At 43.5% G+C, this 19,367-nt stretch overlaps 1 protein-coding gene and 1 long non-coding RNA gene across 2 annotated transcripts in view; both read right to left on the bottom strand.

Moving 5' to 3' along the window:
* Positions 1-865: 865 nt before the first annotated feature.
* Positions 866-2,405, bottom strand: LOC140250460 (uncharacterized). Its single transcript, XR_011903177.1, has 3 exons — positions 2,367-2,405; positions 1,942-2,137; positions 866-1,544 (listed from the first exon to the last, which is right to left on the bottom strand). It is a non-coding gene; the product is annotated as an uncharacterized lncRNA (long non-coding RNA).
* A 185-nt stretch (positions 2,406-2,590) lies between these two features.
* The window catches only part of LOC140249950 (mitotic checkpoint serine/threonine-protein kinase BUB1-like), a 278,421-nt gene continuing 261,644 nt past the window's right edge, over positions 2,591-19,367 (bottom strand). Inside the window, exons 2-6 of the mRNA XM_072332227.1 lie at positions 4,034-4,195; positions 3,680-3,837; positions 3,419-3,596; positions 3,030-3,144; positions 2,591-2,595 (exon numbers count right to left, since the gene is read on the bottom strand). Of these exons, the coding sequence (XP_072188328.1) occupies positions 2,591-2,595; positions 3,030-3,144; positions 3,419-3,596; positions 3,680-3,837; positions 4,034-4,195 (618 nt within the window). The remainder of the gene's footprint in view (positions 2,596-3,029; positions 3,145-3,418; positions 3,597-3,679; positions 3,838-4,033; positions 4,196-19,367) is intronic.

Raw genomic sequence — 19,367 nt, 5'->3', positions numbered from 1 at the left:
CTTCATTTTTTTTCCCTCCTAGACCCATTCGCGGTCTCCCTTCCCGTCCCCTCTCCCGGAGCGCACATGGCCACGCCGCACCGCGCTGTTAGGGAAGAGAGGTACTTTTGTTCCTGCCCCCCTGGGTTTGTTCCCTTGTCACAAGGGAACTCTAGAGAGAACCCCGTGACACCCCATAGAGATTCCATAAGACCCCATTAAACCGCATAGAGACCCCATAAGACCCCATTAGACCCCATAGAGACCCCATAAGGCCCTGTTAAACCCCATAGAGACCCCATAAGGCCCCGTTAAACCCCATAGAGACCACATAAGGCCCCGTTAAACCCCATAGAGACCCCATAAGGCCCCGTTAAAGATCCCATTAAGATCCCCCATAAGATCCCATTAAGGGGAGCTCAAGAGGCATCATCCCTCTGATGAAGTGCAGAACAGCCCCTTCCTGCCTGCAGCCTGTGTCCAGCCCTGCCTCTCCCCAGCATGCTTCTAAGTGGTCACTTGCAAGAATGAAGACATCAGACAATCAAGAAATGCAAAAGCAGAGAAGGTCTGAAGACCTGCAAAGATTGCTTGTTAAGACTGAGCGTGGATACATGTTCCCGAGCTAAGGAGAAAAACCCACATTGGGTATTTCTGTGGAGCTGCTGTGCTCAAGCTGGTTGCTGAATGTCTTGAATTTAGCACCAGAGCTAAGCAGGCTTGACATCCAGAATTGGACAAGACTCACGTCAGTCAAGCCAAACTCCCAAGAAAGCAAACTGCACCAGTAATAGCAAATCAAAGCACTTTTCTTGGTTTCTGTAGTTAAGATGCATAGAATTAGCTAATTGTAACAAACAAAGTAGAGAGGAAAAAAAGGGTACTTACAAAATAAGCGTTTCTGGAGCTTTCTAGAGCAAGGTGCCAGATACCACAACACAACTTGCTGCCACAGTAAGGGAAGACCAAACCTCATCATGACCAGGAAACAACTATTTCAGTTCCAGTGTGGACACACACACACTTGCCTCTTACTTTTGCCCACACCTACAATAATTCTTGACTGTTCAGAAGCAAATTTAACAAAGAAGTTGACGGGTGTGAGTTCAGTTCCATCTAATCCAGATCTGAAACTGAGATCAGTGGTTGCTGAGAAAAAGGGTGGAACAGAAGCACTGTGAATATACAGGCCACAAAGCTCAAGGAATTGCAGTAACAGCAGTCTTGAATACACAGACAAGCAGCAGCGCTCATCTTGTCACCAGCTCAGAACTGCACTCACTTGTGTTCCTTAGTTGTTTGCAGGTGGCTCCAGCAGCATTTCTTGGAAGAACAGGGACATGGGGGAAATCTGTCCTTACACATGGCACATGTTCTTTTCCATGATGAAGGCTAGTAAGTCACAGAAGTTCACCTTCTTGTAACCAGTAGCACATACTATTTTACAACCAATTACCGTCTTCTAAGAGAAGAGATTCTGGAGTCTTCCACAATGGTAGGACCACAGTTTGGAATTACAGCTCAGTTTCCAGCAGCTTGCTCCCTCCACAGAGTTGTTTGCTGTTCTTCATATGGGAGAAAACACATCCTGAACACCTCACATACTCCTTCAGTTTTCAAAGACTTTCACCTGACTGGACAGTGTTTAGTACCAATATACTTCCTAGCCTATATACATTGGAAGTTGAATGCAATTACTTCACCTGTACAGACCTCTTCAGAAGCTTTTCCTCCCCACAAAATACACAACATATTATGCCCCTCCAGCATGCCTGTTCTTCCCACACTAAAACTGGGCAAGTTCCATTAACACCTAACAGATGACATTTCTGCACTATCCCATGCAAACATGAAAGTTACCATTCCTGAAGCTAGGCCAACAACATTTAGGTTTAAAAGATGTTATAAAAACATTCCACATGCATGACATTCCCATCCTCAATCATTTTGCAAACTAAGTACCTATTTTCCTGACCGTTTGTGCTCTATGAGCAACACAACAAGTCTTCTCTTGAGGAGCTTTATTTCCTTTGCATATGACTTGCAAAATAAGTCCTTCAGCCTGCTGCGCACAGCGGTTAAAGAAGGCAGGCTATGGCAATTTGGTATGTTTAGCATGACATCAAAGAACTCTTTCCACACTTCAGCATTGACAAGCCTGCAAAGAACCAAGAAAGAAGCATGAAATAAACCTTCCAAGTTTAAAATGCAAGAATATTATTTCCTGCTTTTACCTTGTGAAGCAGTTCCTATGCAATTAAACCCATGGCTTTTAAAGCACTGACATATCGCTGCAAGCAGCACTGAACAGGAAGTAGCTCTAGCTTTAAGGATAGCAGTACAGCTTTCTAGAGAAGAAAGTATTTGAAAAGATCTTTGACACCAACCTTCTGAAGGATCCTTCAGGCTTCCAGACACCATTTTCACAGAATCACAGAATCACAGCATCACAGAATTGTAGGGGTTGGAAGGGACCTCTAGAGATCATCGAGTCAAACCCCCCTGCCAAAGCAGGCTCCCTACACCACGTCGCACAGGTCCAGGCGGGTCTTGAATATCTCCAGAGAAGGAGACTCCACCACCTCCCTGGGCAGCCTGTTCCAGTGCTCCGTCACCCTCAGTGTAAGGAAGTTCTTGCGCACATTCATGCGGAACTTCCTATGCTGAAGTTTCAGCCCATCTCCCCATGTCCTGTCCCCACGAACTACTGAAAACAGACCAGCCTCGCCACCATGGCTCCCACACTTCAGGTATTTATAAACCTGGATCAAGTCCCCTCTCAGCCTTCTTTTCTCAAGGCTAAACAGACCCAGTTCCCTAAGTCTCTCCTCGTAGGGGAGATGCTCCAGACCCTTCACCATCTTTGTGGCCCTCCACTGGACTCTTTCCAAGAGATCCCTGTCTTTTTTGTACTGGGGAGCCCAGAACTGGACACAGTATTCCAGATGAGGCCTCACCAGGGCAGAGTAGAGGGGGAGGATCACCTCCCTTGACCTGCTGGACACGCTCTTTTTAATGCACCCCAGAATGCCATTGGCCTTTTTGGCTACAAGGGCACACTGCTGGCTCATGGCCAACCTGTCGTCCACCATTTTCATTCTTTACTTGCATGTAAGTACCAAACAGCATGCAGCAAACTGTTGCTGCAATGCCAAAGTAGTCCGTCTAATCGAAGTACAGACAAGTTCCACATTAAAAAGGCATACCCAGATCACAAACTAAACAAACAAAAACAAAATAAGAAGAACCCAAAGCAAAAATCCCCTCCACACCCCTCGTAGCTAGAAGAACAGTCTCCATAAGAAGAAGGTTCTGGATGCTACCCTGAGAGCAATGAGCTGAACCTACAGCACTGGTGCAGAAGGTTATTACTCCTATACTCTATACTAGATGCATGCCTTAAACCCTGAATATCAGAGCTGTCTACACAATCTCTTACCTGGTAGTTCCATGGTTTCTGGGTCAGCATTTCAATACACTGGAACCCAGATGTTTCACACTTTGCAGTAAATGCAGTTCCTTCAGGAAAGAGCTTCATATCTATACTCTGTCTCAAATCAATGAGTGTCAGGCCATGAGAGAGATCATCTATGTCACACGTATCGTTGTACAGAAACCTTTAACCAAGACAAGAAGCAGCAGTCAGAGCATCTAATACCACAATTTGGTGGCATCTCATGTAGCAAAGGGAAATACTCACCTTTCTCCAAGCATGAAATTATCAGGTTTAATGTCACCATGAATGATTTTGCAGTTGTGGAGCTCTTCTACCATGTGAAGAATTTTGACAGCAAAATAGACTACAAGTGCTTGAGGCATCACCTTTTCAGGAAGCTTTTTGTAAATGTTTATGGCATTCTGCATTAAAAAAAACACACCCAAAGATAAGAAAGAACAATCAGCTACACAGAAACGATTCCATATGGATTGCATGTTTGTACTGATAACAAGTACAGACTAAGCTCACAATGAAGTAACATGAAGTGAAGAGACTTCTACATATCACACTCAAAAAGGAACACGGATGTTCAGAGCACAAGTTGAGTACACTTACCAGCAAAGTCCCATAGTTATAGAGCTCACCAATCAAAATACTTCCATTTTGAAAGAAGTAAGCAGAATAAATATGGATATAAAGGTGGTGCATACTTGGATCGAGTCTTTCTACCAGTTGGGTTGCTATGTAGAATTCCCAAGGATTGGCAGGTTTCTGGACCTGTAACAAAATAGGTTCATTACTAGGTGTATCTGCTAACAATAAAGCAGTTCTTCTCAGCTTTTTCTCTTCAACATCAAACTAATGTACCTAAGCACTTTGGATGAAACAAAATATACCTACAGCATTCCACTTCAAGAGAATGAACTCAATGGTATCGAATCACTGTTCCATTGTGGCTTATGTGCTTTTCAATGTTATTTAAAATGTCAGTCTTTAACACAAATGTTTCAGTCTCCTGTTGGCAACATACTTTGTTTAAGGGAAGGTTTACAATGAGTTCAAAGCAGGAAAGCCTGATTCTGAACATCAGATATCTGGTATAGGAGGAGGAAAGAAACTTCTCAGACATTACCTTTACCTCTTAGAAAGATCTGGGGTCTCTATGGGGTCTCTATGGGGTCTCCATGGGGCTCTGTGAGCCTCTAAGGAGTCTCTATGGGGTCTCTATGGGGTCCTTTGGGGTCTCTATGGAATCTCTATGGGGTCCCTATGGGGTAGTATGGGGTCTCTATAGGGATCTATGGGGCTCTATGGGGGGATTTGTGGTCTATATGGGGTCGCTATGGGGCTCTATGGGGTCTATGGGGTCTCTATGGGGTCTGTGGGGTTCTATGGGGCTCTATGGAGTGTCTATGGGTCTCTACGGGGTCTTTATGGGGTCTCTATGGGGTCTCTATGAGTCTCTATGGGGTCTCCATGGGGTGATATGAGGTCTCTATTAGTCTCTATGGGGTCTCTATGCGGCTCTATGGGGTCTTTATGGGGTCTCTATGGAGTCTTATGGGGTCTCTATGGGGTCTCTATGGTGCTCTGTGAGCCTCTATGGGGTCTCTACGGATCTCTTGGGGTCTCTATGGGGCTCTATGGGGTGAAATGGGGCCTCTATGGGGTCTCTATGGGGTAATATGTGGTCTCTATAGGGATCTTTGGGGATCTATGGGGGGCTATGGGGTCTCTATGGGGTCTCTATGGGGCTCTATGGAGACCTATGGGTCTCTATGGGGTCTCTATGGGGCTCTGTGAGCCTCTATGGGGTCTCTATGGGGCTCTATGGGGACTCTATGGGGTCTCTATAGGGTTCTAAAAGGTCTATGGGGTCTCTATGGGTCAATATGGGTATCTATGGGGCTCTAAGGGGTGTCTATGGGTCTCTATGTGTCTCTATTGCGTCTCTATGGGGTCACTATGGGGCATCTATGGGGCTCTATGGGGTGATATGGGGTCTCAGTGGGGTCTGTATGGGGTGATATGGGGGTCTATGGGGTCTCTATGGGGCTCTATGGGGTCTCTATAGGGCTCTGTGAGCCTCTATGGAGTATCTATGGGGGCTCTATGAAGCTCTATGGGGTTGAATGGCGTCCTATGGGATCTCTATGAGGTTGAATGGGGTCCTATGGGGTCTCTAGGGGTAATTAAGAGGTCCTAGGGGTTTATTGGGGTCTCTATGGGGTGTCTATGGGGTCTCTATGGGGTCTCTATGGGGTTTAATGGGGTCTCTATGGGGTCTCTATGGGTCTCTATGGGATCCCTATGTTGTTTAATGGGGTCTCTATGGGGTCTCTATGGGGTCCCTACAGTGTTTTACAGGGGGTTAATGGGGGCCTATGGGGCCTTATGGGGTTGACTTGGGGGGCAGAAGGGGATGAATGGACTTGGGGCCAGGACGCTATGGGGTTTAATATGCTTCCTATGGCAGGGCTATCATGGGGTCTGATGGGGTCTAATGGGGTTTAATGGGGTCTTATGGGGTCTCTATGGGGTTTAATGGGGTCCTATGGGGTAATTAAGGGGTCCTGTGGGGTTTAATGGAGTCTTATGGGGTCCTATGGGGTTTAATGGGGTCCCTATGGGGTCTCTATGGGGTCTTATGGGTATAATGGGGTCCTATAAGGTCTTATGGGGTCCTATGGGGTCTTATGGGGTCTTATGGGGTTCTATGGGGTCTTATGGGGTCTCTATGGGGTCTTATCGGGTTCTGTGGGGACTTTTCATGTCCTATGTGCTCTTATGGGGTCCTATGGGCTCTTATGGGGTCTCTATGGAGTCCTTTGTGGTCTTATGGGGTTTAATGGGTTCTATGGGGTTTTATGGGCTCTTATGGGGTCTAATGGGCTCTTATGGGGTCTAATACGTTCTTATGAGCTCTTATGGGATTCTATGGGCTCTTATGGGGTCCTATTGGTTCCTATGGGGTCTTAAGAGGTCCTATGGGCTCTTATAGGGTCCAATGGGGTCTCTATGGGGCTCTATGGGCTCTTATGGGGTCTCTACGGGGTTTAATGGGGTCTCTATGGGATTTAATGCGGTCTTAAGGGGTCTCTATGGGTTTTTATGGAATCTCTATGGGGTTTTATGGATTCTTAAGAGGTCTCTATGGGGTCTCTATAGGGTTCTATGGGGTCTTTTCGGGTCCTATGTGCTCTTATGGGGCCCTATGTGGTCCTATGGGTCTCTATGGGGTCTCTATGGGGTCTTATGAGGTCCTATGTGGTCCAATGGGGTCCCTATGGGGTCTCTATGGGGTCTTATAGGGTTCTATGTGGGCTTTTCGGGTCCTATGTACTCTTATGAGGCTCTATGGGATCTCAATAGGCTCTTATAGTGTCCTATGGGGCGCTATGGGGCTTTATGTGGTCTCAATAGGGTCTTATAGGGTCCAATGGGCTCTTATGGGGTCCTATTGGCTCTTATGGGGTCCTACGGGGTCTCTGTGGGGTTTAATGGAGTCCTATGGGATCTTATGGTGTCTCTATGGGGTTTAATGGGATCCTATGGGGTCTTTATGGGGTATCTATGGGGTTTAATGGTGGCCTGTGGGGTCTCTATGGGGTTTAATGGGGTCCTATGGGGTCTCTATGGGGTATAATGGGGTCTCTATGGGATTTAATGGGGTCCTATGGCGTCTTAACGGGGTAATTATGGGGTCCTTTGGAGCCTTATGGGGTATTTATAAGGTCTTTTTGGGTCCTATGGGGGTTTCTTGGAGGCCTATGGGGTCTTACAGGGTCCTATGGGGGTCTCTATGGGGTCTTATGGGGTCTCAGTAGGGTCTTATGGGGTCTTATGGGGTCTATGGAGTCCTTATGGGGTACTATGGGGTCTTATGTGGTCTAATGGGGTCCTATAAGGTCTTATGGGGTCTTATGGGATCCCTATGGGGTCTTATGGGGTCTTATGGGGTCATTATGGGCTCTTACGGGGCCTTAAGGGGTCTAATGAGGTATCTATGGGGTCTTATGGGGTCCTATGGGGTCTAATGTTGTCTTATGGGGTTCTGTGGGGTTTAATGGGGTCTCTATGGGATTTAATGGGGGTCTCTATGGGGTTTAATGGGGTCCTATGGGGTCTCTATGGGGTTGAATGGGGTCCTATGGGATCCCAATGGGGACTCATGGTGTCCTATGGGAATTAATGGGGTCTTATGGGGTTTATTGGGGTTCTATGGGGTCTCTATGGGATCTTATGGGATCTCTATGGGGTCTCTATGGGGTTTAATGGGGTCTCTATGGGGTCATATGGTGTTTAATGGGGACCTATGGGGTTTAATGGGGTCTTCTGAGGTCCTATGGGGTAATTAAGGGGTCCTATGGGGTTTAATGGGGTCTTATGGGGTCCTATGGGTCCTACGGGGTTTAATGGGGTCTTATGGGGTCTCTATGGGGTCTTGTGGGGGCTCTATGGGGTCTCTATGGGGTTTAATGGGGTCTCTATGGGGTCTCTATGGGGTCTCTGTGGGATTTAATGGGGTCTTAAGGGGTCTCTCTGGGTTTTTATGCGGTCTCTATGGGGTTTAATGGGGTCTCATGGGGTCTCTATAGGGTTTAATGGGGTCTTAAGGGGTCTCTATGGGGTCCCTACAGGGTTTTATGGGGGTTTAATGGGGCCTATGGGGTCTTATGGGGTGTCTATGGGGTCCTACTGGATCTTTATAAGGTCTTTATGGGGTCTTTATGGGGTCTCTATAGGGTCTCTATGGGGTCTTAAGGGGTTTAATGGGGTGTCTATGTGGTCTTAAGAGGTCTCTATGGGGTCTAATGGGCTCTTATGGGGTCTCTATGGGGTACTATGGTGTCTTATAGGGTTCTGTGAGGTTCAATAGGGTCCTATGGAGTACTTATGGAGTACTTATGGGGGTACTTATTGCTTCCAGAATACCTGCTTTCCTCTACAAAACAAGGAGATTTCCACCCCAAATATCAATTTCTGACAACATTTAGGCAATTTTTCACCAGAATAACAAAACTTATCCCAGAAATAAGAAGTTCTCTCCTAAGTATCACTCCTTATCCTTGCAGTAAATGGAATTTTCTTTCCAAAATAATGCTTTCCATCCCTAAAAATAGCATTTTCTCCCCAAAATTCTGGTTTTTAACCACAGTAGAAGATAACTTTCTCTACAAAACGATGCTTTCTGGGAGAATACGACGCATTAATTCCAGCATGCCTGTTTGCCCGTACAAATTTCCACCCGAAATTTCCATTTCCGACAACATTTAGAATAGTTCCACAGAAATATCAAAACTTACCCCAAAAATTACAAGGTCCGTCATAAGTATCACTCTTTATCTTGGCAAAAATATTATTTTCTTTCCAAGACAATGCTCTTCACCCTGACAATAGCATTTTATTCCCAAAAATGCTGGTTTTCATCCCTGAAAGAAGACGTTTTCTCTACAAAATGATGCTTTCTAGCAGAATATGGCTCCTTGTTTCCAGAATACCCGTTTTCCTCTACAGAATATAGACATCTCCACCCGAAATTTCCATTTCCGTCAAAATTTTGAAAATTTTCACGCGAATATGGATACTTACCCCAGAAATAAGAAGTTCTCTCCTAAGTATCGTTCTTTCTCTTGGCAAAAATATTATTATTTTTACAAAAAAATACTGTTTCCGGAATACCTGTTTTACTCTAGAAATTAAGGACATTTCTAAACTAATTGGCAGTTTCTGTTAAAATTCAAACATTTTCACATTAATATCAATACTTATCGCGGTGAACAGAAGTTCTCTCTTAAGAATCATTCTTTTTCTTTTCAAGAGTACTATTCTCTTTCCAAAATAATGCTTTTCATCACTCGAGACAGCATTTTTCACCAAAAAATTCTGGATTTCATCCCCAAAAGAAGACATTTTCTCTAGAAAACGATGCTTTCCATCGGAGTAGGCCACATTGTTTCCAGAATTCCTGCTTTCCTCTGCAAAATAAGGACATTTCCACCCGAAATATCCATTTCTGTCAACATTTAGAAAGTTTTCACACTACTATCGATACCTATGCCAGAAATAAGAAGTTCTCTCTGAAGTATCACTCCTTATCCTTGCAATCAATATAGCTTTCTTTCCAAAATGATGCCATTTCTTCCTAAATCTGGCATTTTTTCTCCAAATACTGATTTTCATCCCTACAAGAGGTCATTCTATCTACAGAATGCTGCTTTTTAGTATGATATGACACACTGTTGCCAGAATACTTCTTTTCCTTTACAGATTAAGGACATTTCCACCCTAAATATCAGTCTCTGTCAAAATTTGGAAAATTTATACAAGACTATCAATAGTCACCCCAGAAATCAGAAGTTCTTTCTTTCTTAAGTATCACTCTTTATCTTCGCAAAAGTAGGATTTTCTTTCCAAAATAATGCTTCTCAACCTTAAAAACATCATTTCCTCCCCAAAGTGCTGGTTTTTATCCCCCAAAGATGACATTTTCTCTACAAAATGAAGCTTTCTAGCTCAGTTATCAAGCATTGCTTCCAGAATACCTGCTTTCCTCTACAAAACAAGGAGATTTCCACCCCAAATATCAATTTCTGACAACATTTAGGCAATTTTTCACCAGAATAACAAAACTTATCCCAGAAATAAGAAGTTCTCTCCTAAGTATCACTCCTTATCCTTGCAATAAATGGAATTTTCTTTCCAAAATAATGCTTTCCATCCCTAAAAATAGCATTTTCTCCCCAAAATTCTGGTTTTTAACCACAGTAGAAGATAACTTTCTCTACAAAACGATGCTTTCTGGGAGAATATGACGCATTAATTCCAGCATGCCTGTTTGCCTGTACAAAAGTAGGGCATTTCCACCCGAAATATCAATTTCTGTCAAAATTTAGACCATTTTTCACCAGAATAACAATACTTATCCCAGAAATAAGAAGGTTATCACTCCTTATCCTTGCAATAAATGGAATTTTCTTGCCAAAATAATGCTCTTCACCCTAACAATAGCATTTTATTCCCAAAAATGCTGGTTTTCATCCCTGAAAGAAGACGTTTTCTCTACAAAATGATGCTTTCTAGCAGAATATGGCACCTTGTTTCCAGAATACCCGTTTTCCTCTACAGAATATAGACATTTCCACCCGAAATATCCATTTCCGTCCAAATTTGGAAAATTTTCACGCGAATATGGATACTTACCCCAGAAATACAAAGTTCTCTCCTAAGTATCGTTCTTTCTCTTGGCAAAAATATTATTATTTTTACAAAAAAATTATTTTTAATACTTGGATATAGCATGTCATCCCAAAAATACTGGATTTCATCCCTTAATGAAGACACTTTCCCTATAAAATCTTGTTTTCGATCAGAATATGTCATACTGTTTCCGGAATACCTGTTTTGCTCTAGAAATTAAGGACATTTCTAAACTAATTGGCAGTTTCTGTTAAAATTCAAACACTTTCACATTAATATCAATACTTATCGCGGAGAACAGAAGTTCTCTCTTAAGAATCATTCTTTTTCTTTTCAAGAGTACTATTCTCTTTCCAAATTAATGCTTTTCATCACTCGAGACAGCATTTTTCACCCCAAAATTCTGGATTTCATCCCCAAAAGAAGACATTTTCTCTAGAAAACGATGCCAGTTCTATCCTACGTATCGTTCCTTCCCTTTGCGAAAATATTATTTTTACGAAAATATATTGTTGTTATTCTTCCATTTGGACAGATTTCGTTTCTTTCCTCTTTTCCCATTGCTACACAACTAGTTTCTCAGTCGAAGTGGAAAGAAACGAGTTCTTCTTACTTATCTGACTGGCGTGCTCAGTAGAGCTGTAAGTTGCTTATTCTTAGAGAGCACGAATTGATGTTCAATTCGCTCTATTCTAGGCTGCGGGGATACGCTTCTCCCCTCGAGAGAGGTGCCGGCCGAAGTCGCACTACGCAGCTGCAGCAAGAGACGCTCGTATCACGGACCTCGGTTGTTGCCGCTTCTCCGAGAAAAGAGCGGTCGCGGCCAAGTCGGTAGCCGATAAAGAGCGACTTCGGCCGGCTGCTATATTCCGAGGCGGGGGGGTTCCTCACGGCAGCCCGGAAAGGAGCACTTTGTCCTCAGCTTCCTTTCTCGCTGAAAGCACAACTACTAGCACTGTTCCAAGCGGTTATTCTTCCGTTTGGACAGATTTCGTTTCTTTCCTCTTTTCCCATTGCTACAAAACTAGTTTCGCAGTCGAAGTGGAAAGAAACGAGTTCTTCTTACTTATCTGACGGGCGTGCTCAGTAGAGCTGGAAGTTGCTCATTCGGAGAGAACACGACTTGATGTTCAATTCGCTCTATTCTAGGCTGCGGGGATACGCTTCTCCCTAGAGAGAGGTGCCGGCCGAAGTCGCACTACTCGGCTGCAGCAAGAGACGCTCGAATCACGGACCTCGGTTGTTGCCGCTTCTCCGAGAAAAGAGCGGTCGCGGCCAAGTCGGTAGCCGATAAAGAGCGACTTCGGCCGGCTGCTTTCTTCCGAGGCGAGGGGGGTTCCTCACGGCAGCCCGGAAAGGAGCACTTTGTCCTCAGCTTCTTTTCTCGCTGAAAGCACAACTCCTAGCACTGTTCCAAGCGGTTATTCTTCCGTTTGGACAGATTTCGTTTCTTTCCTCTTTTCCCATTGCTACAAAACTAGTTTCGCAGTCGAAGTGGAAAGAATCGAGTTCTTCTTACTTATCTGACGGGCGTGCTCAGTAGAGCTGGGACTTGCTCATTCGGAGAGAACACGACTTGATGTTCAATTCGCTCTATTCTAGGCTGCGGGGATACGCTTCTCCCTCGAGAGAGGTGCCGGCCGAAGTCGCACTACTCGGCTGCAGCAAGAGACGCTCGAATCACGGACCTCGGTTGTTGCCGCTTCCTCCGAGAAAAGAGCGGTCGCGGCCAAGTCGGTAGCCGATAAAGAGCGACTTCGGCCGGCTGCTTTCTTCCGAGGCGAGGGGGTTCCTCACGGCAGCCCGGAAAGGAGCACTTTGTCCTCAGCTTCCTTTCTCGCTGAAAGCACAACTCCTAGCACTGTTCCAAGCGGTTATTCTTCCGTTTGGACAGATTTCGTTTCTTTCCTCTTTTCCCATTGCTACAAAACTAGTTTCGCAGTCGAAGTGGAAAGAATCGAGTTCTTCTTACTTATCTGACGGGCGTGCTCAGTAGAGCTGGGAGTTGCTCATTCGGAGAGAGCACGACTTGATGTTCAATTCGCTCTATTCTAGGCTGCGGGGATACGCTTCTCCCTCGAGAGAGGTGCCGGCCGAAGTCGCACTACTCGGCTGCAGCAAGAGACGCTCGAATCACGGACCTCGGTTGTTGCCGCTTCTCCGAGAAAAGAGCGGTCGCGGCCAAGTCGGTAGCCGATAAAGAGCGACTTCGGCCGGCTGCTTTCTTCCGAGGCGAGGGGGGTTCCTCACGGCAGCCCGGAAAGGAGCACTTTGTCCTCAGCTTCCTTTCTCGCTGAAAGCACAACTCCTAGCACTGTTCCAAGCGGTTATTCTTCCGTTTGGACAGATTTCGTTTCTTTCCTCTTTTCCCATTGCTACACAACTAGTTTCTCAGTCGAAGTGGAAAGAAACGAGTTCTTCTTACTTATCTGACGGGCGTGCTCAGTAGAGCTGGGAGTTGCTCATTCGGAGAGAACACGACTTGATGTTCAATTCGCTCTATTCTAGGCTGCGGGGATACGCTTCTCCCTCGAGAGAGGTGCCGGCCGAAGTCGCACTACTCGGCTGCAGCAAGAGACGCTCGAATCACGGACCTCGGTTGTTGCCGCTTCTCCGAGAAAAGAGCGGTCGCGGCCAAGTCGGTAGCCGATAAAGAGCGACTTCGGCCGGCTGCTTTCTTCCGAGGCGAGGGGGTTCCTCACGGCAGCCCGGAAAGGAGCACTTTGTCCTCAGCTTCCTTTCTCGCTGAAAGCACAACTCCTAGCACTGTTCCAAGCGGTTATTCTTCCGTTTGGACAGATTTCGTTTCTTTCCTCTTTTCCATTGCTACAAAACTAGTTTCGCAGTCGAAGTGGAAAGAATCGAGTTCTTCTTACTTATCTGACGGGCGTGCTCAGTAGAGCTGGGAGTTGCTCATTCGGAGAGAGCACGACTTGATGTTCAATTCGCTCTATTCTAGGCTGCGGGGATACGCTTCTCCCTCGAGAGAGGTGCCGGCCGAAAGTCGCACTACTCGGCTGCAGCAAGAGACGCTCGAATCACGGACCTCGGTTGTTGCCGCTTCTCCGAGAAAAGAGCGGTCGCGGCCAAGTCGGTAGCCGATAAAGAGCGACTTCGGCCGGCTGCTTTCTTCCGAGGCGAGGGGGTTCCTCACGGCAGCCCGGAAAGGAGCACTTTGTCCTCAGCTTCCTTTCTCGCTGAAAGCACAACTCCTAGCACTGTTCCAAGCGGTTATTCTTCCGTTTGGACAGATTTCGTTTCTTTCCTCTTTTCCCATTGCTACAAAACTAGTTTCTCAGTCGAAGTGGAAAGAAACGAGTTCTTCTTACTTATCTGACGGGCGTGCTCAGTAGAGCTGGGAGTTGCTCATTCGGAGAGAACACGACTTGATGTTCAATTCGCTCTATTCTAGGCTGCGGGGATACGCTTCTCCCTCGAGAGAGGTGCCGGCTGAAGTCGCACTACTCGGCTGCAGCAAGAGACGCTCGAATCACGGACCTCGGTTGTTGCCGCTTCTCCGAGAAAAGAGCGGTCGCGGCCAAGTCGGTAGCCGATAAAGAGCGACTTCGGCCGGCTGCTTTCTTCCGAGGCGAGGGGGTTCCTCACGGCAGCCCGGAAAGGAGCACTTTGTCCTCAGCTTCCTTTCTCGCTGAAAGCACAACTCCTAGCACTGTTCCAAGCGGTTATTCTTCCGTTTGGACAGATTTCGTTTCTTTCCTGTGTTTCCATTGCTGCTCAACTAGTTTCTCAGTCTTTTTGCAAAGATTAATGATATTTAAGAGACATATTTAAGAGATATTATAAGGATAAGGAGTGATACTTAGGAGAGAACTTCTTGTTTCTGGGATAAGTATTGTTATTCTGGTGAAAAATTGCCTAAATGTTGTCAGAAATTGATACTTGGGGTGGAAATCTCCTTGTTTTGTAGAGGAAAGCAGGTATTCTGGAAGCAATGCTTGATTACTGAGCTAGAAAGCTTCATTTTGTAGAGAAAATGTCATCTTTGGGGGATAAAAACCAGCACTTTGGGGAGGAAATGATGTTTTTAAGGTTGAGAAGCATTATTTTGGAAAGAAAATCCTACTTTTGCGCGGATAAAGAGTGATACTTAAGAAAGAACTTCTGATTTCTGGGGTAACTATTGATAGTCTTGTGAAAATTTTCCAAATTTGGACAGAGACTGAAATTTTGTGTGGAAATGTCCTTAATCTGTAAAGGAAAAGAAATATTCTGGCAACAGTGTGTCATATCATACTAAAAAGCAGCATTCTGTAGATAGAATGACCTCTTGTAGGGATGAAAATCAGTATTTGGAGAAAAAATGCTACATTTTGGGAGGAATGGCATCAGTTTGGAAAGAAAGCTATATTGATTGCAAGGATAAGGAGTGATACGTCAGAGAGAACTTCTTATTTCTGGCATAGATATCGATAGTAGTGTGAAAATTTTCTAAATGTTGACAGAAATGGATATTTCGGGTGGAAATGTCCTTATTTTGTAGAGGAAAGCAGGAATTCTGGAAACAATGTGGCCTACTCCGATGGAAAGCATCGTTTTCTAGAGAAAATGTCTTCTTTTGGGGATGAAATCCAGAATTTTGAGGTGAAAATGCTGTCTCGAGTGATGAAAAGAATGATTTTGGAAAGAGAATAGTGTTCTTGAAAAGATAAAGAATGATTCTTAAGAGAGAACTTCTAATCTCCGCGAGAAGTATTGATATTCATGTGAAAATGTTTTAATTTTAACAGAAACTGCCAATTAGTTTAGAAATGTCCTGAATTTCTAGAGTAAAACAGGTATTCGGGAAACAGTACGACATATCCTGATAGAAAACAAGATTTTATAGGGAAAGTGTCTTCATTAGGGGATGAAATCCAGTATTTTTGGATGACATGCTATATCCAAGTATTAAAAATAATTTTTTTTGTAAAAATAATAATATTTTTGCCAAGAGAAAGAACGATACTTAGGAGAGAACTTTGTATTTCTGGGGTAAGTATCCATATTCGCGTGAAATTTTCAAAATTTTGACGGAAATGGAAATTTCGGGTGGAGATGTCTATATTCTGTAGAGGAAAACGGGTATTCTGGAAACAAGGAGCCATATTCTGCTAGAAAGCATCATTTTGTAGAGAAAACGTCCTCTTTCAGGGATGAAAACCAGCATTTTTGGGAATAAAATGCTATTGTCAGGGGTGAAGAGCATTGTCTTGGAAAGAAAATAATATTTTTGCCAAGATAAAGAGTGATACTTATGACGGACCTTGTAATTTGTGGGGTAAGTTTTGATATTTCTGTGGAACTATTCTAAATGTTGACAGAAATGGAAATTTCGTGTGGAAATGTCCTGGTTTTGTAGAGGAAAACAGGAATTCTGGAAACAATGGGTCATATGATGCTAGAAAGCATCATTTTGTAGAGAAAATGTCTTCCTTTGGAGATGAAAGCCAGAATTTGGGGGAGAAAACGCTATATGCAGGCATTAAAAAGCATTATTTTGGAAAGATAATACTTTTGCAAAGATAAAGAATGATACTTAAGAGAGAACTTCTGATTTCTGGGATAAGTATCCATATTCGTGTGAAAATTTTCAAAATTGTGACGGAAATCGATATTTCGGGTGGAGATGTCTATATTCTGTAGAGGAAAACAGGTATTCTGGATACAAAGTGCCATATTCTGCTAGAAAGCATCATTTTGTAGAGAAAGCGTCTTCTTTCAAGGATGAAGACCAGCCTTTTGGGGAATAAAATGCTGATTTGAGGGATGAAAAGCATTATTTTGGAAAGAAAATCCCATTTATTGCAATGATAAGGAGTGATAACCTTCTTATTTCTGGGATATGTATTGTTATTCTGGTGAAAAATTGTTCAAATTCTGACAGAAAGTGATATTTCGGGTGGAAATGCCCTACTTTTGTACAGGCAAACAGGCATGCTGGAATTAATGCGTCGTATTCTCCCAGAAAGCATCGTTTTGTAGAGAAAGTTATCTTCTACTGTGGTTAAAAACCAGAATTTTGGGGAGAAAATGCTATTTTTAGGGATGGAAAGCATTATTTTGGAAAGAAAATTCCATTTACTGCAAGGATAAGGAGTGATACTTAGAAGAGAACTTCTTATTTCTGGGATAAGTTTTGTTATTCTGGTGAAAAATTGCCTAAATGTTGTCAGAAATTGATATTTGGGGTGGAAATCTCCTTGTTTTGTAGAGGAAAGCAGGTATTCTGGAAGCAATGCTTGATTACTGAGCTAGAAAGCTTCATTTTGTAGAGAAAATGTCATCTTTTGGGGATAAAAACCAGCACTTTGGGGAGGAAATGATGTTTTTAAGGTTGAGAAGCATTATTTTGGAAAAAAAATCCTACTTTTGCGCGGATAAAGAGTGATACTTAAGAAAGAACTTCTGATTTCTGGGGTAACTACTGATAGTCTTGTGAAAATTTTCCAAATTTGGACAGAGACTGAAATTTAGTGTGGAAATGTCCTTAATTTGTAAAGGAAAAGAAATATTCTGGCAACAGTGTGTCATATCATACTAAAAAGCAGCATTCTGTAGATAGAATGACCTCTTCTAGGGATGAAAATCAGTATTTGGAGAAAAAATGCTACATTTTGGGAGGAATGGCATCATTTTGGAAAGAAAGCTATATTGATTGCAAGGATAAGGAGTGATACGTCAGAGAGAACTTCTTATTTCTGGCATAGATATCGATAGTAGTGTGAAAATTTTCTAAATGTTGACAGAAATGGATATTTCGGGTGGAAATGTCCTTATTTTGTAGAGGAAAGCAGGAATTCTGGAAACAATGTGTCCTACTCCGATGGAAAGCATCGTTTTCTAGAGAAAATGTCTTCTTTTGGGGATGAAATCCAGAATTTTGAGGTGAAAATGCTGTCTCGAGTGATGAAAAGCATGATTTTGGAAAGAGAATAGTATTCTTGAAAAGATAAAGAATGATTCTTAAGAGAGAACTTCTAATCTCCGCGAGAAGTATTGATATTCATGTGAAAATGTTTGAATTTTAACAGAAACTGCCAATTAGTTTAGAAATGTCCTGAATTTCTAGAGTAAAACAGGTATTCGGGAAACAGTACGACATATCCTGATAGAAAACAAGATTTTATAGGGAAAGTGTCTTCATGAGGGGATGAAATCCAGTATTTTTGGGATGACATGCTATATCCAAGTATTAAAAATAATTTTTTTGTAAAAATAATAATATTTTTGCCAAGAGAAAGAACGATACTTAGGAGAGAACTTCTTATTTCTGGGGTAAGTATCCATATTCGCGTGAAAATTTTCAAAATTTTGACGGAAATGGAAATTTCGGGTGGAGATGTCTATATTCTGTAGAGGAAAACGGGTATTCTGGAAACAAGGAGCCATATTCTGCTAGAAAGCATCATTTTGTAGAGAAAACGTCTTCTTTCAGGGATGAAAACCAGCATTTTTGGGAATAAAATGCTATTGTCAGGGTGAAGAGCATTGTCTTGGAAAGAAAATAATATTTTTGCCAAGATAAAGAGTGATACTTATGACGGACCTTGTAATTTTTGGGGTAAGTTTGATATTTCTGTGGAACTATTCTAAATGTTGTCGGAAATGGAAATTTCGGGTGGAAATTTGTACGGGCAAACAGGCATGCTGGAATTAATGCGTCGTATTCTCCCAGAAAGCATCGTTTTGTAGAGAAAGTTATCTTCTACTGTGGTTAAAAACCAGAATTTTGGGGAGAAAATGCTATTTTTAGGGATGGAAAGCATTATTTTGGAAAGAAAATTCCATTTACTGCAAGGATAAGGAGTGATACTTAGGAGAGAACTTCTTATTTCTGGGATAAGTTTTGTTATTCTGGTGAAAAATTGCCTAAATGTTGTCAGAAATTGATATTTGGGGTGGAAATCTCCTTGTTTTGTAGAGGAAAGCAGGTATTCTGGAAGCAATAAGTACCCCCATAAGTACTCCATAAGTACTCCATAGGACCCTATTGAACCTCACAGAACCCTATAAGACACCATAGTACCCCATAGAGACCCATAAGAGCCCATTAGACCCCATAGAGACCTCTTAAGACCACATAGACACCCCATTAAACCCCTTAAGACCCCATAGAGACCCTATAGAGACCCCATAAAGACCCCATAAAGACCTTATAAAGATCCAGTAGGACCCCATAGACACCCCATAAGACCCCATAGGCCCCCATTAAACCCCCCATAAAACCCTGTAGGGACCCCATAGAGACCCCTTAAGACCCCATTAAACCCTATAGAGACCCCATGAGACCCCATTAAACCCCATAGAGACCGCATAAAAACCCAGAGAGACCCCTTAAGACCCCATTAAATCCCACAGAGACCCCATAGAGACCCCATAGAGACCCCATTAAACCCCATAGAGACCCCATAGAGCCCCCACAAGACCCCATAGAGACCCCATAAGACCCCATTAAACCCCGTAGGACCCATAGGACCCCATAAGACCCCATTAAACCCCATAGGACCCCTTAATTACCCCCATAGGACCTCAGAAGACCCCATTAAACCCCATAGGTCCCCATTAAACACCATATGACCCCATAGAGACCCCATTAAACCCCATAGAGACCCCATAGAGATCCCATAAGATCCCATAGAGACCCCATAGAACCCCAATAAACCCCATAAGACCCCATTAATTCCCATAGGACACCATGAGTCCCCATTGGGATCCCATAGGACCCCATTCAACCCCCATAGAGACCCCA

The sequence above is a fragment of the Excalfactoria chinensis genome, chromosome 3 (genome assembly GCF_039878825.1).
Source record: "Excalfactoria chinensis isolate bCotChi1 chromosome 3, bCotChi1.hap2, whole genome shotgun sequence".
Taxonomy (NCBI): Eukaryota; Metazoa; Chordata; class Aves; order Galliformes; family Phasianidae; genus Excalfactoria; species Excalfactoria chinensis.
This window is presented reverse-complemented; position numbering and strand designations above follow the sequence as displayed.